General features: G+C 45.2%; 1 protein-coding gene across 2 annotated transcripts in view; it reads left to right on the plus strand.

Annotated features, from left to right (window-relative positions):
• CNNM2 (cyclin and CBS domain divalent metal cation transport mediator 2) overlaps nt 1-19,842 on the plus strand; it is a 98,214-nt gene extending 78,372 nt beyond the window's left edge. Inside the window, exons 2-8 of one of the 2 annotated variants that reach the window (XM_072339766.1) lie at nt 462-605; nt 4,689-4,826; nt 6,919-7,088; nt 10,276-10,369; nt 12,774-12,839; nt 15,951-16,135; nt 17,356-19,842. In XM_072339766.1, coding sequence (XP_072195867.1) covers nt 462-605; nt 4,689-4,826; nt 6,919-7,088; nt 10,276-10,369; nt 12,774-12,839; nt 15,951-16,135; nt 17,356-17,565 — 1,007 coding nt within the window. In that variant the 3' untranslated portion in view covers nt 17,566-19,842. The remainder of the gene's footprint in view (nt 1-461; nt 606-4,688; nt 4,827-6,918; nt 7,089-10,275; nt 10,370-12,773; nt 12,840-15,950; nt 16,136-17,355) is intronic. The other variant, XM_072339767.1, reaches the window with a different exon arrangement.
• The last annotated feature ends 988 nt before the right edge of the window (nt 19,843-20,830 follow it).

Genomic DNA, 20,830 nt, shown 5'->3' on the forward strand with positions numbered 1-20,830 from the left:
TACTGTGAGGGTGGTTAGATGCTGAATCAGGTTGCCCAGAATGGTTCTGAATTCCACACCTTAGGAGGTGTTCTAGGCCAGGCTGGGTGGGACTGGTCCGATGAGGGGTGTCCCTGCCTACAGCAGGGGTTGGAAACTACATCTTGAAAATCCCTTCCAACCCAGACCGTTCTATGATTTTATGTCCTTCCTCAGTCAGTGCAGGACATGAGAAGAGAAACAACCGTCCACTCCTGATGTCTTGACTATCCTTTAGTGTGCTAGGTGGATCTATGTGGTCCAGGACTGTGTTTCCTACAGGGACATCAGATGTGCATCTCAAACATTTTGGATCTTACTGATGGGGTGTGACACCAACCTTTCTGTCTCTCTATTTATACCTGACTGTCTGTAATTTTGCTGTAATTTCTGATCTTTTAGGAATTCTGAAATGTCTAAACTACTGATCTGTTCCCTTGCAGGCAAGTCTCACCTGGCTATAGTACAAAGAGTAAACAATGAAGGAGAAGGGGATCCTTTTTATGAAGTCCTGGGAATTGTCACTTTAGAAGATGTGATTGAAGAGATCATCAAGTCAGAGATTCTGGATGAAACAGATCTATACAGTGAGTAGAAATATTTGCACCTTTACTTTCTTAATAGTCAAGAGAGAAGACACCATCCAGCAGCAGCTGTGCCTTACAGCTAACTTGCTGATGGTCAGATGATCTGCAGATCCCTCAGGTGGTCAAAATGATTTCTATTTTCACAGCAAGGGCACCTCACCTCTTTAAGCTGCATGAATTCAGAAGTAGGACAGCTTGCTTTATTTGATCCTTCCATCTAGAAGATCAAGATTTGCAGCATCCCGGTCTCTCCGGGAGAGCTGTTCTCCACCATAGTTTAAACTTCTTTATTCTAATGCTTGTGACCTCCCATGTGTTCTCCTAAGCCTGTAGTCTGTGTCCCCACCATACTTTATAAAGAAGGCAGGCAGGTGGATATCTGTGCCTCAGGGAAGAGGAATGGATTCTCTTTGGAGTCCATCTCTGTCACTCAGTCAGGGAGAACCTGAGAATGGAAAGGCTTCTTCAGGGCTGCAAATCAGCAAGTCCTAAGTAACTCCTCTTGTTATCACTCAGTGCAGCTCTTTCTTTCCTTAGTGTTGGTGTACGGTATGACAGATGATGGTTCAGGTTTAGCATTATCTGAGACTTGAGAGATCTGGACTTCTTTCTGAGTTTAGCATTTCTCTGGTTTTTGGCCAGTTATCAAAGTGTCTTTACTTCTGTTTCCATCTGCACAATCTAGCCTGTGCATATTGGACTTCCGCTCTGTCATTCTTCATCTGTCTTATCTGTACTTTGATCGCTTGCTGGCAGATGCTATTTTTTACTACGTATTCATGGGTAGCACAAGGATGTCTGTAGACTCTATTGTAATAGAAATAATAGAAATGGTCATTTTAAATATAGCTTATGATGCTCATCTGCCCTTCACTTTATTTTTTTCTTTTTTCCTTTTCTCATGAAAAGGATCCGGATGTTTCTGCAGCATCTTTTTCAGGCCAGTGCAAGCATTTTCCTATCTTCCCTCCAGCCCAGAAGCCAAATCAGCACTTTGCACTGTGGAATAGACAGACTTGTACTTTTCCTAATATATTTCAGTTGCCTGAGCTGCTTTCCGTAGCTGGTCTGTATTTTAGCAGTATTTACGTGCCCAAAGATTCCTGTAAATCACGGCTGTGTTTTGAGTTGTATTGAACAGTCTGATTACTATGGAAGTCACAGAACTCCAGTTAGTACTGATCTTTTTCGTACTTTCACAACTGAATTGCTGGGCTCATCAGTTACAACATAATGCTTTTACAAGGTGAATTCAGACTTTATGTAATAATCCAAAATACTGGGGTTGGTTTGTTTGTTTATTTTTTCTTGTTTGTTAAGAGAAACTGTATAGATCATACTGTGTAGTTTTTCAAGGAAAAAAAAAGAAGTTTAGACCATTAATAGCACGTTAAAGGGCAAATAAATCAATATTTAATTTTACTCTATGAAGACTTCCTAGATTAACAAGATAGAGCTGAACATGAAGTATGATTTCATTTGAAACCATCCTTCATGGGAGGGTTTTGTGTAGAAAATTCCTGATTTCAGAACAGGAGGGAAACTGCTTCTCAGGCTTCCTGGAGGATACAGGAGAATTTGAGGGGTATTTCCTACCACATACAGTTGAGATCACCTTCTGGTTTCATTATCATAGAATCATTGAATGGCTTATGTTGCAGGAGACCCCTCAGTTGATGCAGCCCAGGTTACTGTTGACCTTCTGGGCTGTAAGTGCACACTGCTGCCTCTCATCCAGCTTTTCATCTACCAGGATCCCCAGGTCCTTCTCTGCTGGACTCCTCTCAAGGTGTTTTTTTCTCCCTTTCCTAAAAGTCAGTGTGATGTTACCCATTTTCCATTCACAAGGGACTTTGTCTGACAGCTACAACTTTTCAGATATGATGGAGTGTGATTTGGCAGCCACATCAACCAGTTTCTTCAGAGCCCTGAGATGCATGTTGTCCTGCCCTATAGGCTTGTACACATTCACCCTCAAGAGGTGGTCTGGGATTTGTTCTGCTCATACACTGGGAGGGATTTCAATCTCCTGAACCCCACCTGGAGGTTTGGGGGTGTGAGAGACGTGGGAAGCTAAACTGCCAGTGAAGACTGAGGCAAACACTTTTAGCGTGTAGGTAGGCTGTAACAAATTCTCATTGGTGTAGTGTTGAAAACATGCTAGTAAGGAAGCTTACTGCCCATGATATATTAAGACGGCTTGATTTTTGCTGTGTGTCAGTGCCAATAACTCCCTGTTGTATTCATGCTCTCTGCTGCTGTTCATTATTAGACCAAGCCAGCTTCTCAGAACTTGAAGCCTTTGAACTGATTGGCTCTGTCCTATGTGTTTACTTATAAGTAGACCTTATGATGAATTTTGGCAGTTATTATGCCTTTGTTCTGGAGCTTTCAACGTGTTCTGTTGTGTTTTGATGGAAACTAGAAATTTGATGCAATGGCTTTGGGTTCTGGAGCTGTGCCTTTCTGCTGCTTACATGAAAATGTGTTTTGACTGTGTTAGGGTAGAAGCAATTGCAACCTTGTGGATCTTGTTGAAAGCTGCTGTCACTGCTGAAGCTCCGCAGCTGAATTTCTCACAGGTTGTGCTCCCGGTGGATGCATGGTACTTCTTCATACTGCTCCATCTGCTATACCTTTAAGTTTGCAGAAATGGCAGGAGCAAGAGAAAGTGTGAAATATCTTTGATCTGTCACCAACTGCTTGGATTGAGTGCTTCTGAGTGTGCAGCTGTACTGGGAATGCTGATGAGGTGCAGAGAAGAGGTTTCTGTTGTGATACAGGTAGGCTCTGAAAATGTCTCAGCCAGTGTCACAGTGAATAGCTGTGTTGGAAGTTTGGAGCATTTGATGCACCATAAGAATGTGTGCTGCACTCCTGTGGCACTGGCCATAGTATGAGAACATTTTTCAGCCTTCTCAAAGGCCAACAGGTCTCAGTGCAGAGTGCAGCATCTCCTGAGAGGCATGGAGTTCACCATTGTGACCCATGTTTGACTGGTGACATGACTTATTTAGCTCTAGCAGGAGATGAGTTTAATCGTCCCCTTAGTGTGACTGGAATGCTGCTGTTTTGCATTCATACAGATGAGAGAGGGTTGGTCCCATATGAAATCCAGGACTCTTCTACAAATGATCAGCACTTCATAGAATTATAGTCATTTGAGTTGGAAGGGATGTTTAAAGATCATCTTGTCCAATTGCCCTGCAGTGAACAGGGACATCTACAGCTCAATCAGGTTGCTCAGAACCTGAGGGGAAGACCACATCTTAGCTTAATATTCCTATTTCCAAAGAGTTGTCAAAACAGGTATGTTAAATATCTGTGCTTGTAAACTCTGTGCCACTTCTGCTGTGTAAACCACAGAGCTACAAGGCAAAAAATTGCTTGTCCTAGGAAGCATCTTCACTGACATCCAGTGAAATGGTAGCAACATACTTTGCACAATGGTGATTTGCCTGGCTAGACCTGCAGGTATTGGTAGTGTGTAAATCAGTGTGCTATGGCAGGAAAACAGAGCTTTTTGCAGCTGGAATCTGATCTTTAGGCATACCCGGGCTGTTATAACCCCCTAGACAGTGGTGCTCTTACACTGTTGGCCCCTAGGTTTGTGGACTTGCTAACATTCTGTACCATAGCACTGTAGGCTGTAGGAGCAGCATCCTTACAGGAAGCTACTGCATGTGTGTAAAAGAAGATAGTGGGCACATATTCTTTCTGAACACTTTTCTGTTGTTATTAACACTGAGCTGGACTCCTCCTGCCTGCCTAGAAGTGAACACACTGTATACACAATATGCAGAACTGCTCTGCAGTTAGATGCTTGCAAGCAGTCACTTCTCTTCTATTGAGATAACGAAGTCTATGGGTTCTGGGATCTGAGCCTGTGGCACAGGTCACGATTATTTCTAGTTTTTAAGGTGTATCAGCAAGCAGGGCTCTGCATGTGTACCACAGATGGGTCTGTCTGCACAGTTGCTCTGGATGGCTGTCCCTGCTGGCTCCATCCAGCACAGTTCATGTTGGACCCCATTCTAACAGAAATCGCTTCCTTCCTTTCTTTTCCCACCCTCCCTTCCCCAGCTGATAACAAGACGAAAAAGAAAGTAGCTCATCGAGACAGGAAGCAGGACTTCTCTGCCTTCAAGCAGACAGACAGCGAGATGAAGGTTAAAATATCACCGCAGCTCCTCCTGGCAATGCACCGCTTCCTGGCAACAGGCAAGTGTGGATTATCTTTTTTCACAATCGTGCCAGAGCCTCGGAGGCAGTTGGTCAGCAAAGGCCGGTGAGGCGGGTGGGACAGTGCAGTTGGGAAGGGAGGCTGGACTGTGGGGTGACAAATAATGCCACTGTTGTGCTTTTCTTTTTAAATTCTCTCCTCTCCTGTGTTCAGTGTCGGCATGAACCCTCTGAGACATTTACCAGGGGTGGACCAGTAACTTTAAATTGGTCTGAAAGGTAAGGATGAATGCCAAGTGCCGCACTGCATGTGTAGAGTCCGTCAGATTAACGACTAGCAAGCTCACCCCATTAGGAAGAGCTCAGGGAACAAACCGCAGAGGACTCGATACCGCTGGCCAGCTGACTGTAATTGCACTCTGGCACTTCATCCAGAAAGAGATGCTGGACTTTTTGCAGGACGGCATAAGCCTGTTCCATGAGACTTGTGACTTGAAGTGAAAAACTCTCAACGCACTTAATGCAGGCTGTGCAGGCTATTGAACTGTACATTTAAAAATGGATTTCTTGCTGGCTTGCGTGACCTCCGTTGATGGCTTCAGGCTTCAGAGGACAGTTGTCCCCATCTCAGATCACCTTGATGCTTTAGCCCTTGTGCGGGCAGTCTGGCAGAGAGGCCCGGGGCTTGAATGCTGACATTGCCTTTCATCGTAAAGTTGGTCCCTTCACCTCAGGGATGGGACCTGTTAACAGGAGAGCCTGTGGAAAGCAGACCTTCCTGTTGCTCATGTTGTCTCTCTTTGGCATATAAAGACTTCTTAATATGCAGGCCATTCAGACGTGCATCTTTCACTTCTATATTCGTGGATTGAAAGTGATAAAGTTCTGTCTCCGGTTGGCCAGCTCGAGCTGGAAATTAATGCTTCCCCTCCTCTAAGATACAGTAACTGCGTGCCTAGATGCTCTCAGTCCACCTTCATGCTTTGTTCTGCCTCTGCAACTTAAACGTGTGTGTGATCAGTTATCGCATCTCAGCTGAAGGGCCGTCAGTCCTTAAAAGGCTTGGATTTCTGCGGCTCACGTGCACGTGAGCATCTCCTTGGTGAGAGGAAACATTCCTACAGGAAGATGTGGATTTAACAGCAAGCAAAGCATTGTTCACATAGTTGTATGAGACTCAGTGGAGTTGTCTAAGCACCTGCTCAACAGACATAGTCTTGTAGCGCTGTGTCTCTGCTTGTTTTGTGGATAAGAGAACGGTGTAGCTTCAAACTGCCTGTGCTTCGAAGTGGCACTTCTAAATGCGATGAAAGCTACAATTTTGGGTTATCTGCTCTAGTCTGAGAATAGTGTCTCTAGCAGGTGAGAGGTGCTGGTCATTAATGGTCCTGTTCTGAAATTAGGCATTAGGAATGCTTATCAGATTGCATGTGTGAATCTCGACGTTCCTGGTCTAACTCTCACACAAGGATGAGCTTTTTCACTTCTTGCAGCTGTTGTTGGCAGTACTGATGATTGAAGGGCAAGTGGGTAGGGAACGTGTTCTGTTGTGTCAGGTATTAATCCCACATGGTTTGAACTGACTTGTACTGTGCATCACTTTGAGTAACTTCCCGTGTGAACCATGGCAGCTCAAATAGTGTCTTTGAATTATGCAGAGTATCTGTCTAGAGTAACTTTCAAGGCCCCAAACAGTGATTTATTTATTTATTTATTTATTTATTTAAAATGCAGTAAATACAGTATAACTTCAATACATTCAGAGGAAGGAAAAAATACATCCAAAGGTTCTGTGTACCCCAACTGTAAAGCTCTTCCATTTACAACTCTCCAGTCAACTTGTTCAACCGCACTCTCACATGGGCAAGACTGCCTTCCTGTGTCTTTTTTCTTTCAGATGAAGACATGCTTTTGGTGGTTGTTGTTTGTTTGTTTTATAAATACTTCATCAGGGTGTTCATGTTCTTCTCCCTTTACGAATTTAACAGTCTTAAGAGACAGGAAGCGGGCAATTCCATAATGGATCTCCCTGCATCTGTGTGTCGTTTATGGGCAAATGCTTATTAATGAGTACTGCTAACTTCTTGCCAGGCGTATGAAGTGTAATGCTTAGTTGTATCTTGTGTTGTAGAAGTAGAAGCCTTTGGTCCATCCCAGATGTCAGAGAAGATCCTTCTCAGGCTGCTAAAACATCCCAACGTCATCCAGGAGCTGAAATATGACGAGAAGAACAAGAAAGCCCCAGAACACTACCTCTACCAGCGAAACAAGCCTGTCGACTACTTTGTTCTCATTTTACAGGTCAGACACGTGATTATGTACTTGATTTGTGCGTTGTTGTGCATCTCCTGACATATCACTCTTGATATCTCTTCCACATGTTGAAGTTTGTCGTCTTTCAAGCATGGGACTGGAGCTTCTGTCTCCTTCATGATCTCGCCACACTTGAAGAGCTCATTCAGTTGCTTTTAGTCCCAGTTAAACCTGCTGTGATATCTGCTGAAAGTTATTTGTGCTTTAGGTGTTACAGTGCGAAAGAACCCTGGTGTGCAGTTGGCACTGCTTGTAGAACAGGGGTATGAAAAGCCTTGTGTCAGTAGGAGCTTGGCCAGGATGCTTTCACCAATGGATTTTTCCATTTGCAAAAGGAGGCATGGGGAGTTTGACAGTTTGGGAAGAAGGCCTTTTTTCTGTGCAGTTTTGAAGTCCAAAGCCTTTGGTGTTGTGATAAATGCAGGTTTCTGTGGGGCCACTGCGCCATCTGCTGAACTCCTGCGGCCTCCTGCCGTAGCTCTGTGCTACCTTGGGCACCTGAGCTCTCACTCTGCACTGAGATCATTGCCTTTGAGTGGTTTTAGGTCGCAGCCCTGAGGGAGGTGGGGAAGGACTGATTTCTGTTTGTTCACTATAGGGTCACTCCCAGTGCTGAACATCTCCCAGGTTCCCTTGATACAGGAGCTTAACTCCCATCTAGCACTGTTGGAGCAGTAACAGTCTTTTAAATAAGAGACATGTTGCTGGAGAGGTGCTCATGTTATCTTTGAGGGTAACTGAAATGAGTTTTGGTCATACAGACGAGAGCATTGCAATTGAAACTGTGGCAGACGGCTTGAAATCTTCCTTTCCATTGCTTCTAACAACAGCAAAAGGGTGAGAGTGTTAAACATCATCAGTGCTCAACAACAAAGAAAACACTGGAATATGATGATGTCGATTCAAGATAGCTCTCTCTTAAAAAAGAATCTGTTGCTTTTTCTTAAAGTGTTTCTTTAACTGCTGGTTCTTATGTGCTGAATTGTTGCACCCTGAAATATTCCAGAAGCCAGATAGTGCTCCTCCATGAGGTAATGCTGCAAAACTGTAGCTGGAGGACGTGTGCGATACAAAAGAACAAATGGTTCTTTCTGAGCTATTCTTCAATCAATAAGTATTTAGTAAAAACAGTGTGCTAAGTCTGTAATGCTTTTGGAAAAGGGAGTCTTGCAGTAGGGATATATTACAAAAACAGAAAGTCTTGGTTCTGCAAGGCTCAGTGGATCAGTACTCTGCTTCTGTTATTTAAATGAGCTGCTCTGGAGCATGTTCTCTCACCTGGAGAGATCGAGAGTACCGTCACAGTAAATGATACCAGAACAGAAGCAAATGCATGTTTTTTGCATTAAGTTTGCTAGTTTAATCTCTGCAGAGTTACTGTTGCAGTTGGAAAGTCACCTCTTTGCAGCAGTTTTTCTCTTAGCTTCTGGGAAGCTCTTCTGTATTGGTTTGCTACTGTTGTTGTGTTCTTTCAGAATTCCCATTGGAGCATTAAGCAGTGCAAACCCAGAAACCAGAGCTGTGTACAATTCAGCAGCAGAGCCCATCTCATAGCATACATGGAGAGTCCTTGCTCGCTCTTCAGCTGCTGTGGCATTGCCAAGCATGTGCAGCCTTCTTGTGGCCACCACTGGAAAGTGCTGTGTGTGCTGACAACAGCGCTGGAACTTAAGCTCTGCTCTTAGTACTAGTTACAACCTTGTTGTTCTTTGGGTTCTAACACCAGACTGACTGTATGTGACGATCAAAGCCTGCTTGCATATGTGTTTTAAAGACCTGGCCTCAGTTGGTGGGGAACTACCAATGATGAATAGAGTGAGAGCCCTGTTTATAGCCAGTCTTTGCCTGGGTGACCAACAAGTAGCTAATTATTGGTATTGTGGAGTGAAAGTGATTTTAAAAGGGTCTACATGAAGTGATTGGTTTTGATAACAGGAAAGTGGGTTTGTGAGCTAAGCATCCTCTTCCCATGAGATAGATGCCATTTTTTTTTCTGATCTGCAATGGTTAGAAAAACTGACTTGATATGGGGTCACACACAGCCTGATTTCTTTCTCGTGTTTTTCTGCCCTGTGCTGTGAAATTAAACACATGTTTCATTAATATAAATTGCTTTTCGTACAGTAAACACGTAGAAGTAACAGCTACCTTTTGGACTTGTTTTAACCTGATTGTGTCCATCTGATGGTCAGTTCACTTGGTACATGTAGCATGGGCAGTCTGTCTGCCCTTTCCATTGCATTGCAAGTAATTATGTTGTCTGCCTAAAATCTCAGCCTTCATGTAGCTCAGCTTGAAAGCTGCCTGAGATTGCTTGTGTCTGCAGTTAGGTACTGTAATTCTCAGTACAGTACCAGTAAGGATGGAGGGGAAAACCAGATCCCACTAAGAAGCAAGTTATTTCTTGCTATTTATATATCAAAATAACTGGGATGTTTACTGCTACATTTGATTATGGTAGTTTCTCTTCTAGAGCTGTTTGTATGATATCAGTATCTGTTGTTAAATGTTTGGTACAGACCACATCAGAAATGGGTACATTGTGTGGTAGGGTGGTGTGGAGCCTGGGAAGCACTGAGGGTTCTTCTAAACAAGATCCTGCTCTTTTGCAGAGTCTTAATTTCAGGGTGCTGGAATATGTAAAAGTGCCAGAAACCAACAAAATCAAAATAGCCCCAGGACTGCTGCATCAGGAATAAGGGCCTCGATTCTGTGGGAATCCCATCGGGGAAAACAAATTCCATCTGAGATGTTGTTTTCCATCTCCATTTCCCGTATTCATGGTAGAAGGGACTTGATGTGAATGTGAGCCATGCCCTCAGATGTGTAGGCTTCTCAAGACCCCAAATGACTGGGTGCTTACAAGCCTCCTGTGATATTGGCTGAGGGCAGGCAGCCTGTCCACCCTTGGATAGTGTCAGTAGTACCATCCCTGTGACCCTACTCTCCCTGCAGGGACTTAGCTGCCACAGGGACCCAAGGGCCAGAATTGCCCAGGACAAATACGTTTTTTCCCCCAGGGTCTGTCCCTTTTCAGGCATCATTACAAACTGCAGGGACCATGACACTACTTAGCAAAGTCAGGAAAGACTAGCTACTAGGGCTGAAGTCTGGTCTTGTGCCTCAGGACCTATGGTCCCTTTTAATTGCAGCTCTCTCTCCTTTTCCTTAACAGGGGAAGGTGGAAGTGGAGGCTGGGAAGGAGGGGATGAAGTTTGAAGCTGGTGCTTTTTCCTACTATGGGGTGATGGCCCTCACAGCATCACCAGGTATGTCCTCTTACCTTCTGCTTCTGGAATATACTTGTGCACAAGTCTGTCTGCTGGTGTGTGTTTGTGAGGGGAGCATGCAGGGCATCCCCCATGCCATCCTGTGGGCTGATGGAAGCAACACTGTACTGCAAGTGGAACCCCCTGCCTGACACAGCAGCCCGGTGGCAGTGCTGGCTCTGACATCCAAGCAAGCAGCCAGCAGAGTCTGGTGGGCTCCTGCAGGATGCACATGTTGGCCTTAGCAAAGGAGGTACTGGGCACTAGAGGAGAGCTATGTGGTTCTTTTCTCATTGTGGCACAACGTTGAATTATTAAGAATAAATAATTAGTAGCAGAGGGACATCTAGTGGTGTAATGTACAAACAACCTGCTAGTTTGGATATGGTTTGCTTTACCAATCATTATTTCTAAAACCATTCTCAGGGGAATGAGGGCAGTGGAACAAGGAATATACAGGTTGAGTCTGTCAGCTTTTGCAGGGATATAGCTGAGAGATCAGCAAAGGAAGAGGCTGAGATGTGAGCAAATCTCCAGCACATAAATAATAGCTGCACAGCCCAGCATCTCACGGACACTGATCAGGGGTTTGCCTTACAGTCAATCAGGAGCATGCTCCCTTGCTCCAATGGGTGATGCCCTGCTGTCCACTGCACTCACTGGGGTGCCTGCATGTGCGTTTCAGTGCCAGCAGCATCTCCTTTTACATGATGAAGATCTAAGAGTTGGGTTGGCATCTCAGCCCTGGTAGAAGAGCTGGGTGTTAGTGCTGGCAGTGGCCACATGCTCAGTTGATCTCTTCAAGGAGTGTTTCTCATGCTAATATCACCTCCTGCATAGAGGCACCACAGGTTGTTGTTCACCTGGGAGGCAGTTTGTTTTAGTAATAAGTTAATGGGAACTCTACATGTATGCTAATGTATGTAGATGTACACTAGTGGATGGCTTTGGAATGAAATGTATTTTGTAAGTTATGAGTATCGCCACATTAAACTGTACAACCATCAGCAGCTCCTGTGGATGTTTGAGCTCTGTGTTGCCACTGTATGAGTCTTGCACAGGCTCTTTTCTTGCTAGGAGCTCAGGAAGGAGTTGTTCTTCCTTAAGTATATGCTCTTTAATCAATCTTGCTTATACCTTTTGAGGCTTGACAAGTTTGTAAGTGTGCAGACCTTGAGAGGATTTTATCTGTGCAGTAACAGCAGTGTTCATAATGAACCGCATGTAATATGTACAGCTGTGTCATACCCTTGCTGTTCGTTCAGCGTTGAAGCTTAGCTTTTGCACTGTGGGCCAGACACAGAGCTGGATGAGGCATGAGCACTTCTGTCCTATCACACCTACGCCTGGAAATGATTTATGGCATCTCTGTTTGGCCAGCATTGTTCAGTTTGAATGTTCTCATGTTTCTGTTTTTCCCGTGTTGCTAACTCCACAACCACACCAGTTAGCCCAAGTCCTGTGAGATCAAATGATCTCCCCTCTCCTGCCTCTGCCCTGGAATCCCTCTCGGATTTGTTATGTCAAACTCAAGCACATACACTACTTTAGATTAAACTTGACCAGCCTTGGATTTGTTTACCTTCAGCTGGTTGTGCCAGTAGCAGACCCTCCTTTTTGCTGGCTTTTTTCCCCAGGTCTTAGAGAAGTTGCTGCACCGTGAGATTTCTGTTAGGTTGAGCTCGTAAAAACAAAAGTAATTCTTGTTGCTTTGAGTATATGTGAAAGGCCTTACAAACAAGGGAAAGCTCCTGTTCTTCCCTGTCTCCTGGTGGGATGTCACATAGCTGCTCTCTCCATCTGGAATATGAAGCCAATAACAGGAATTTAAAGGTTGTTTTCAAAAACCCACCAACAAAAAAGTGTAACGTTCCCTAATGGTAGCTGGAGACGTAGTTATCAGTACCGTACCCATTCTGGTAGGGATGAGCTTGGAGAATCACAGCCTTGCTTGACATTTTACTGAAAACTTGAACTGCAAAGTGTCTTTTGGCTTTATTTCTATTTTATTTTATTCTCATAAGGAACTGCACCCATGAAAGCTTTCTGGCTTCTTCTGACTCTTTGCCTTCCAGGCTGGAGTGGGCACCACTGCTCCTTTTGAACCATTTGAAAAGTGAGCATACCCTGATGGATCATTCTATGCTGGATGACCGTTCAAATTAGCAAGTGAACATTGTTTCACTGTAATTCCACAGTCTCGTTGTTTGGTTCGTTCCTAAAATTGTTCAGTTGTCTTTTTTTGATTTGTTTCGGTTTGGTTTTTAACCCTTTACTTTTCCACAGTTGATTTGCACTTCTGGTTTTAGTTCTTCAGTATGTGAACTGGCTCCCTCCCCTGTCGAGTGTGGATAGCTGCCACCCTTCTGGTCGTGATCTCATCCTTTTTCTCTCCCTCTTCTAGTTCCCTTGTCCCTGTCTCGTACCTTTGTTGTCAGCAGAACAGAGTTGTTAGCAGCAGGTTCTCCAGGTAAATCCGCATGCTTCTATTTTCACCATTCTTGTGACTGCCCTGATACCGTAACGAGTCAGCTGCAGTCTGTATTTATCTGACCCCTTTGCTCGTTAGGGAGAAGTCCAGCACAGAATTATGCCTCACAGGTAGGTATCCTGAACTTGTGTTTGTGGTAATTGGTAGCGACGTGATGGAGTCGTCCAAATGGGAAGAACTAAAAAACATGTTTAAGAAAATGTATTTGTTAATGTGTTCAGATTTCTTGTATGTGACCTGGTGGGAGATCAGGATGGGAGGCTTTAAAAGAAGATCTTCTCCCCCAAGATGAGGTTTAAGAAGTGAAAAATTTCCTGAAGAAAATGCATTTGGCAAAGGGGAATGTGTGCTGCTGCACCGCCTTAAGATGAGAACTTATGTGAAAGAATTCTTACATTCTCTTATGGGTAAATTCTATGGCTTGAAACCATTTCAAGTGCTCAAAAACTTTGAATTCTCTTTCACTGAGATTAATGCTGTGATAATGTACTGAGTGGGTGGATTTGCAATGGAATGTGCAAGAAGGCTGTGGGAGCTCCTGCGGGGTTTTTGGTTCCCATTTTGCTTAAGACCTTTCCTTGATGAATGACCAAGTTGATTGACACAGAAATCCCTTTGGAGAGCAGAGACCAAGGAGAGAACAGATTGTTGGGTCAAAATGAGCTCTGAGATGTGGCTGAAAACTTGGGAATTGGGAAAGAACCGAACTTTGCAGATACTGCATGCAGAGTAGCTGAGAAAGATGGAAACCATCAGGAAAGTGTGTAGGAGCAGCAGAATCCTAAACGAGTTTGGGCTGATGAAATGGTGTTTCCTGGACCTAAAATGATAGATACATTTAATGATATTGAATGGAATGATGTGATAGGGGTATTGGAGTGAAACACGTAACCATCAGTACATGTCAGGCATTTCATAGATTTCCACTCTCTGCTCCCTGTATTTTCTCTTCTATTTCAGCTTTGAAAATGTCTCTCGCCGTCAGTCCCTAAATTAAGGCACACTCCCAATAAACTATGGAATAAACTATTGGTCATTGCCCTGCAGGGGATTTTTTCCTGCTCTTTTAAGGTTTCCTGCTGCTAAGCTTGAAAGAAGCAGGGAGAAATATAATCTTTCTTTAATTAAAGTACCTGATGGCTTTCTCTTAAGCTCGGTGGCTTTATCTTTTATTTCTTTAGCTTAGTTCTTTAATTTTGCCAGGTCTTCTTTCCTTTTCCATCTGTTTTTCCTGTTTCTGTTCTATAAGTAAACGTGCACCTTGCACATACAGTTGTTTCCAATTAAAATGCCAAGCGTATTTTCCTAGCTTTTTTTCCCTCCAAATAACAATAATCAAAAATTAGATCGATAATGGAAAATGGGAAGAATCCCTTTAGAAAGGAGCCGGTGTGGTGAGTCTGCGCACTGTGACAGCAGCGCGGTTCCTGTTCCATTGAACCCAACACCTTTTGGTGGCTCCTTCTAAAAAAGTTCCTCTCGTTGAACCGCATGTTATGAGATCACAGCGTGCTTGCATTGATGTTTGCCTTGGGGTTTGTGCTCTTGGCATCTTCAGTACTTAAAGGTGAGGAGAACCTGGGTAGTAAGGATCTGTGCAGGTATGGGCTGGGCACTGCTCAGCAACCACAGACCTGTGTGCTGTGCCTTCTGCCACCCGCTCTTCCTGTACTCCCCCCTTCTCTAGTAACCTCTCCCTTCTCGTCTTGTACGTGATTCCAAAAGCAATGTCCTTACCCTCAGATTTCAGTAGTCTCACTTCTTTGTTCTGTCTTTTTGTCCTTTTCTTTTCCTAAATGTGCTTTGTCATGGAGCTGCCTGTCCTTCCTCCTTTCTATCAATAACATACCACGAGACACCTGGGCACAGCCTGCTGTGCCTTTGGAGATGGAGGGTGGGTGTGGAGGGGGAGCCATGTGGGGCTCTGAGCGCTTCCCTCTGCGCCCCTCCTTGGTATTACCATAAGGACCTGCAGAACAGTTGCCAAGCTGTCACAAGCTGTGTTTTTCCATTGCCTTTTCCTAAAATGAAAGAAAGAAGACAGCGGAGGGTTTTCAAGTGGAAAATAATGAAAAAACAGCAGCTACAGCAGACAACGTGGGGTGATTGTGCCACACATCTAGAAGCGTCTGAAGGGCTTGGTTTAGGAAGGGCTGGATGCAGAGACGTAGAGCAAGCTGCATCTATTTGCCAGGGAGAGATGTTTACGGTGATGCAGTGGCAGAGGTAGGGTTGAATTTTAGTCAGCTTTTATTTATTTTTTTTAAGACCATTTTGTAGGTAAGAGTCGTTATAACTGCAAAACAAATGTGATACTATTGCTGACGTGCTGAAAGGGCTTTGTGTCTTAAGGTGATTGGAAAGTAACCTTTCAGCTGAGAATGGGGACCACGCTGGGAGTGGTACAGGTGGTGTCAATTAGTGCTTGGGCTGAAGGGGTAACATTTAGCTGCAGTAACTCACCAGTCCCAAAGAGTTCTATTGCTCTGCACTGTACATCCACATGAGGAGAAGCCCATCTGCAGAAGGGCTTTAGAACTCTTTTAGGATGTATTTCTGCATGTCCTCTGTCATCTGGGTCCCTGTATGGGTGGAAGCTGAGGATGCAAAATGCCTGTGACCAGTCATACTCCTAAGGGATAGCTGGGGGATTTTCAAGTGAAATCCTGCAGTGTGCATGAAAAGTCTGATGTGGAGTTACAGCTATCCATGGTTAAGAAAAAAGTAAGATCTGTTAAGTGTGGTTGGACTACAAAGAGCTCCTGTAAGGAAGCTGAGGGAAGCTGCCTTTCTCTGATGGCCACCACTCATCAGTGGAAGCACTGTGAGCAGGTGTGGGCAGGGCATGTCCATTGTAGCACAGACAGAACCAGGTTTGTTTGAATCGTACTCAGTGACGTCCACCACCAGCTCTGGATTCAAAATGTGCTCTTTTTCTGGACCATTTTATTTAGCTGCATGTCAGTTATGAGTAGACTAACTACTTGGTGGTCTGTTTCACACTGCAATTTCTTGTGGCCCTTTGAAACTGATGACTTGAAGTATTTTCTCCTTGATGTAAGAAGCCTGTTGCTCTTGCCTGTTTCCCAGCTGAAAACAAGTCTCCACCTCGACCCTGTGGCTTGAATCACTCAGACTCTTTAAACCGAAGTGATCGCATCGACGCGGTGACACCAACGTTAGGGAGCAGCAACAACCAGCTGAATGCGTCCTTCCTGCAAGTGTACGTTCCAGACTACTCAGTGAAAGCACTCACAGATATTCAGTTTGTCAAGGTAGGAAGAAAGCTGGGCAGGTGGGCTGGGGAGCCTGGGGAGGGAGATTCCTCTAGATTCCTTGTGACCTCAACTTCTGTCAAAGTTAATTCACTGTTGAAAGCAGGAAATAGGATAGAAATACTGGAATGCTAAATCAATTGTTTCACATCTACAGGTAGGCAGATTTTAAGAAGAGGGTATTGTCTTGTGTTCAGAACTTGGCAAATGGAAATGTACTGATCAGTGGTTCAGGGCTTCACAGTTTAGGTCAGTAAATGGTTATTCCTGAGCAAGTGACTCTCACTACAGATTCCAGTAGCTGATCTCTGCTGTATGGAGCAGCTGCTTATCTTGTGCTGGTTTGTATGAAGACCTTCCAGCTCTCACCGTGTTCGTACTGAGTCTAAAGAACGCTACATTGCCTGGCTTCTCTGCAGTCAGACCTGTAGCCCTCTTTTTGTATCACCCTGCTTTATATGTAGGACAGGAGTACTCAGACTGTGTGTTTCAGTGTGTCACATGGGCATTTATTCAAGTAATGCCTTGTAAGCCAGGGCTGTGACTTACTTGCATATGTTTGGATTTTGCTGTTGGAGGTGTGACTCGTCCATCTGACACTCTCCATTTCCAGTCTCTCTATTGTGTTGAAGCAAAAACTTGAGGCTTTCTAAAAATCTTGCTCAGCTTCTTTCATCTGCTGAGATAATCCAGTGCTGTTGTAGCACATGGTGCTGCTGGTGCACGTACATCGTGCTGCCTGACCTCAGGAGCTTATGGAATGGCTCCTGCCATGTTTGCTACGCTAAACAAGAGCACTAATGCTCGTGCCCTCTGGCTCTCTGAGGACTCATTAAAGCTCCTCCAGAGCTCGCCAAAGCTGGGGAAAAGACTTCACTGAACTTTGGTTTAGGCCCTGAAAAGATGCGTGGTTAGAAGGAAGTTGAAGTCTGATTTTAAAATCTCTGCACAGGAGTAAATCCGTGCCTGCAGGCAGCACAGTGATCACACAGCCCTGGGCTTCCACCCTGCCTGTGGAAGCATCGCCATGCCGTGCAGCCAGGCTGCTCTGCTCTTGCAAAGAGCGGGGATGTTAGTATAAGTGGAGTCAATGCCAGGTGAACAGGAGTTGAAGTGTGATCATCTGGAAAGGGAGGGTTCTTCGTTTTCCTGGGGTGTCCTGTGAGAGATTCTCGAGCGTGACTGGCTCTTTCTGTTCCTTCCTTCTGTGCTCGGAGCAGATCTCAAGACAGCAGTACCAAAATGCCCTGATGGCATCCCGGATGGACAAAACACCTCAGTCCTCGGACAGTGAAAACACTAAAATCGAACTGACTCTTACGGAGCTGCATGACGGTTTGCCGGACGAGACAGCAAACCTGCTGAACGAACAGAACTGTGTGACTCACAACAAGCCCAACCACAGTATGCACAGTGAAGGAGCCATCTAGGAGCTGACTCCCCGCATCCCACCCATCCCATCTCCTCAGCAGGACCAGCCCTCGCTCCTTCCTGTCTCCTCCCCAAGTGTGACAACCGTTAGTACGTGCTTGCGACACTGTGCTGCGTCCAGTGTTCTGAGACCAAAGACTTTTGCGTCCGTTGTGGGAGCAAGAAGAGGAAGAAACAGGAAGAAAGGAGCAAAGAGCAAGACAGAGAGACTGAAGCCCCAAGTGTACTTTGGGAATGGTGAGCCACCCTTGAGAACAATGATAATACTTCTTGCAAAGTAGAATCGTGTTTATTTTTTATCTGTATTTTTGATCCTTGTTGGGTTTTTCCTCCTCAGACACATCTGGAGAAGTTTAAAAACTGCTCCGGTTATTTTTTCAAGAGAGATCATGTTTTTGAAGAGTATTTTGCAGAGTTTTAAATTGTTTCTGTCCCTCTCCAACCTCAAAATAGGCTCCGTCGTGGTTTTGTGCGTTGGCTCTGATGGCCTTAGGCCTCTTTTCACCTCTCTCTGTTCCTTTTTGTTGCCACGTCGAAGAAGTTAGTAACTGGTACTTGTATGTATTTGTGTCCTAAGAATGAGTGAGCGAGCTTCAAGGGAACTCTGGTTTCAGCCACCTGGAGGGTCACGGGATGAGGATTATTACATTCTTGCAGTTTAGTTTCAGGGAAGGAGCGGTTGTTTTAATATTTAATGATCTCTCAAATTCCAGAAGGTTTATCTGTAAAACAGGCAGACGCGTTGTTACTCTCTACAGCTTTGTGACCTCCGAAAACTTTGTGTACGTTGACGATGATGCTGGGGGGAAGGACTCACTCAGTTAGCAATGCTGTGGTCTCGTGAGACGAAAGCCGGGTGTAACATTCAATACCAAAGTCACCGGGTGGTTTTCTGTTGACACTCCTGACGATGGCGTGGTGAAGTGATGCGTGCGCCCAAAACCAACTAACTTTTAAGCACCCACGTGCTGTAGTGGTCTGTACACCTTTACCTCGGCCAGGGGCAGATTGCAGTGTTTGTTAGTAACAGCGTACAGCAGTCCTTATCCCTCCCTCAAATCTCTAGTGTTAACACAAAAGATGCTGCTACAGTTATGCCCAAAGTACATCCTCCAGGTGACAGAAAACCTCCGCCAGCACAAGGACAGCTCTGCTGAGGAGTTGGGACCATCCTGTCCTCTCTAAGAACTGATGACAACTTTCCAGACATGAGTGTATTGCACTTCAGGGATTCAGAGAGGTTCATTCCCAGGCTGTTCCCAGCCACATTCCTTCCAGTGAGTGGTTTCGGTGCATTTCCTTCTCTCTGGCCCCTTTTAACAGCCATTTTAGGGGTGACCATGGTAGCAGAGCAGTGAGCCTCCTACCCAGGTGCCACCATTGTGGGGCAGCAGGAGCCAGGTCCTCCACCCCGAAACCTGAACGCAGCCTGGGTGCAGCAAGGGGCACCTGTGGCAGTTGTGCATTGCATGTTCCCCAGTCCTGTGAATGGAGTTTAAGTCTTCAAATTGAAAAAAAAAAACAACAAACAACAAATCAAAAACATTCCCCCCTCCTTATCCTCTCCTGTTCAGTGCTGTCTCAAACAAAATGTGAACGTTGCCCTCAGTATTAATGCAAGCAGAGACCAATAAACCAGGCATTGTGATTTCTCTATTCCAAGACCCGTGGCCCCTGATTATGTAGCATCTCCTTTCCTTACTTTGCACCCAGATGGTCTCCTCTGACCCCCAGAGAAGCCCCAAATGCAACTGCCAGAGCTCCGTGCCTACCTGAGTTCAGGGCTCACTCACCATCTGGTTTGCCTTGGTGAATGTCAGCTGGAAGGGCACAATGCTGCTGCAGCAACTCCCTGCAGGAAACAGGGTGTGCAGCCCTGGGGCAGGCTTGGGGGCACAAAGCAAGGCCCCGAGGCTTAACTCCTTTATCAGCTTTGCATTAGCACGTGCTGGGTCCCGTCTAAAAGCCACCACTCTGAGGCGCCTCACACTGCACCAAGAGCTGCCAGTGTTGCACCTTTCTCCCAAAGCAAAGCGTTGAGATGTGACTGTGTTTGCCTTGGCACAGTGAGCCCCTTGCTGTGCTGCTGTTCCTATAAGTGTTACTGAATGTAATGGTTTGTTGGAAGTGACCGACACAGTGGTGAACTTGAGATGCAGTATCTGTTTTGTAAAGCCTGCCAAAGGACAGGAGGCTCAAAGTGGGAGGCTGCCCACTGGGTGTGAGTTCTGCTTCTTATGGCAGGTGATGGATTTGTTGGAGTGTCTGTTTCCATTAAAAAAAAAGCAAACCAACAAAAAACCCCCAAAAAGCCAAATGTTCCAACCAAAGCCTTGTGATCCCAAAGGAAATACCTCCTGCTTCGGCCCATGCTGCACTGATCACAAATTTCCAGGCCTTTTATTTTGTATTTTTTGCATGACTTTTTCATCATATACGCAGGTCTGATAATGGAAAGTGAAATGATTTCCAGAAAAATAGTTGATTGTAGATGTGTTCCACATGGAAAATACATACCTGACCTGGAGGGGTTGGGAGCTGCTGCTATGAATTAGCTTGAAGTGCAAGGCATGGTCCGCACAGCGGAGGGGAAGGAATCCTATCTCCCTGTTCTCAGGGGGTTTGCAGTCTTACTGCTCCACAAAGGCAAGGGGTTCCCAGCCCTGTGCTAGGAGCCAGCACAAGCTCATCTCAGATGGCTCTGGAGCTCGGCTCTCCCCACCAGGGTGGAAAAGCTGTGGCTCTGAGCAGTGCCAGCGCTGGGTCAGGTTAGCCGGGCTCACTGCTGGCTTCTTTGTTCAGGTGGGCTCAGATGCCACAGCCTGTGCCACGTGTGTGTGGTGGAGCAGCGGCTCAGCGCCGTGGCTTGGGGCACTGGTGGTGGCTTTGGGAATCGTTGGGCTTGACCTCAGACCTCGGCAAGGCTTTGGCTTGCAGAACGGATACTGCATCTTCCCTTGTCAGCTCTGCTGCCACCGAGCTCACCGTGTCCGTCATGGGGCAGGTGGCAGCCTGGGGGCCGGGAGGGCATCTGGCCATGGTTTCTACTGTCAATACAATTTTGCACAAAGAGTTCTTTGAAGTGACATTTTAAACACTAATATCTTAAATGCACAACTGTGAATTATAACTTTTACACTCCTGTTGGTTGAATTTCCTTTAAAGAAATGAACCTGAATCTGTTGTAACTATGATTTTATTTTATTTTATTTTTTAAATTCTGTGTATTGCCAAATCTTTGTAAAGAGTGAAGGAATGTTCTTG

This window comes from Excalfactoria chinensis, chromosome 6 (assembly GCF_039878825.1).
Source record: "Excalfactoria chinensis isolate bCotChi1 chromosome 6, bCotChi1.hap2, whole genome shotgun sequence".
In the NCBI taxonomy this organism is placed as follows: Eukaryota; Metazoa; Chordata; class Aves; order Galliformes; family Phasianidae; genus Excalfactoria; species Excalfactoria chinensis.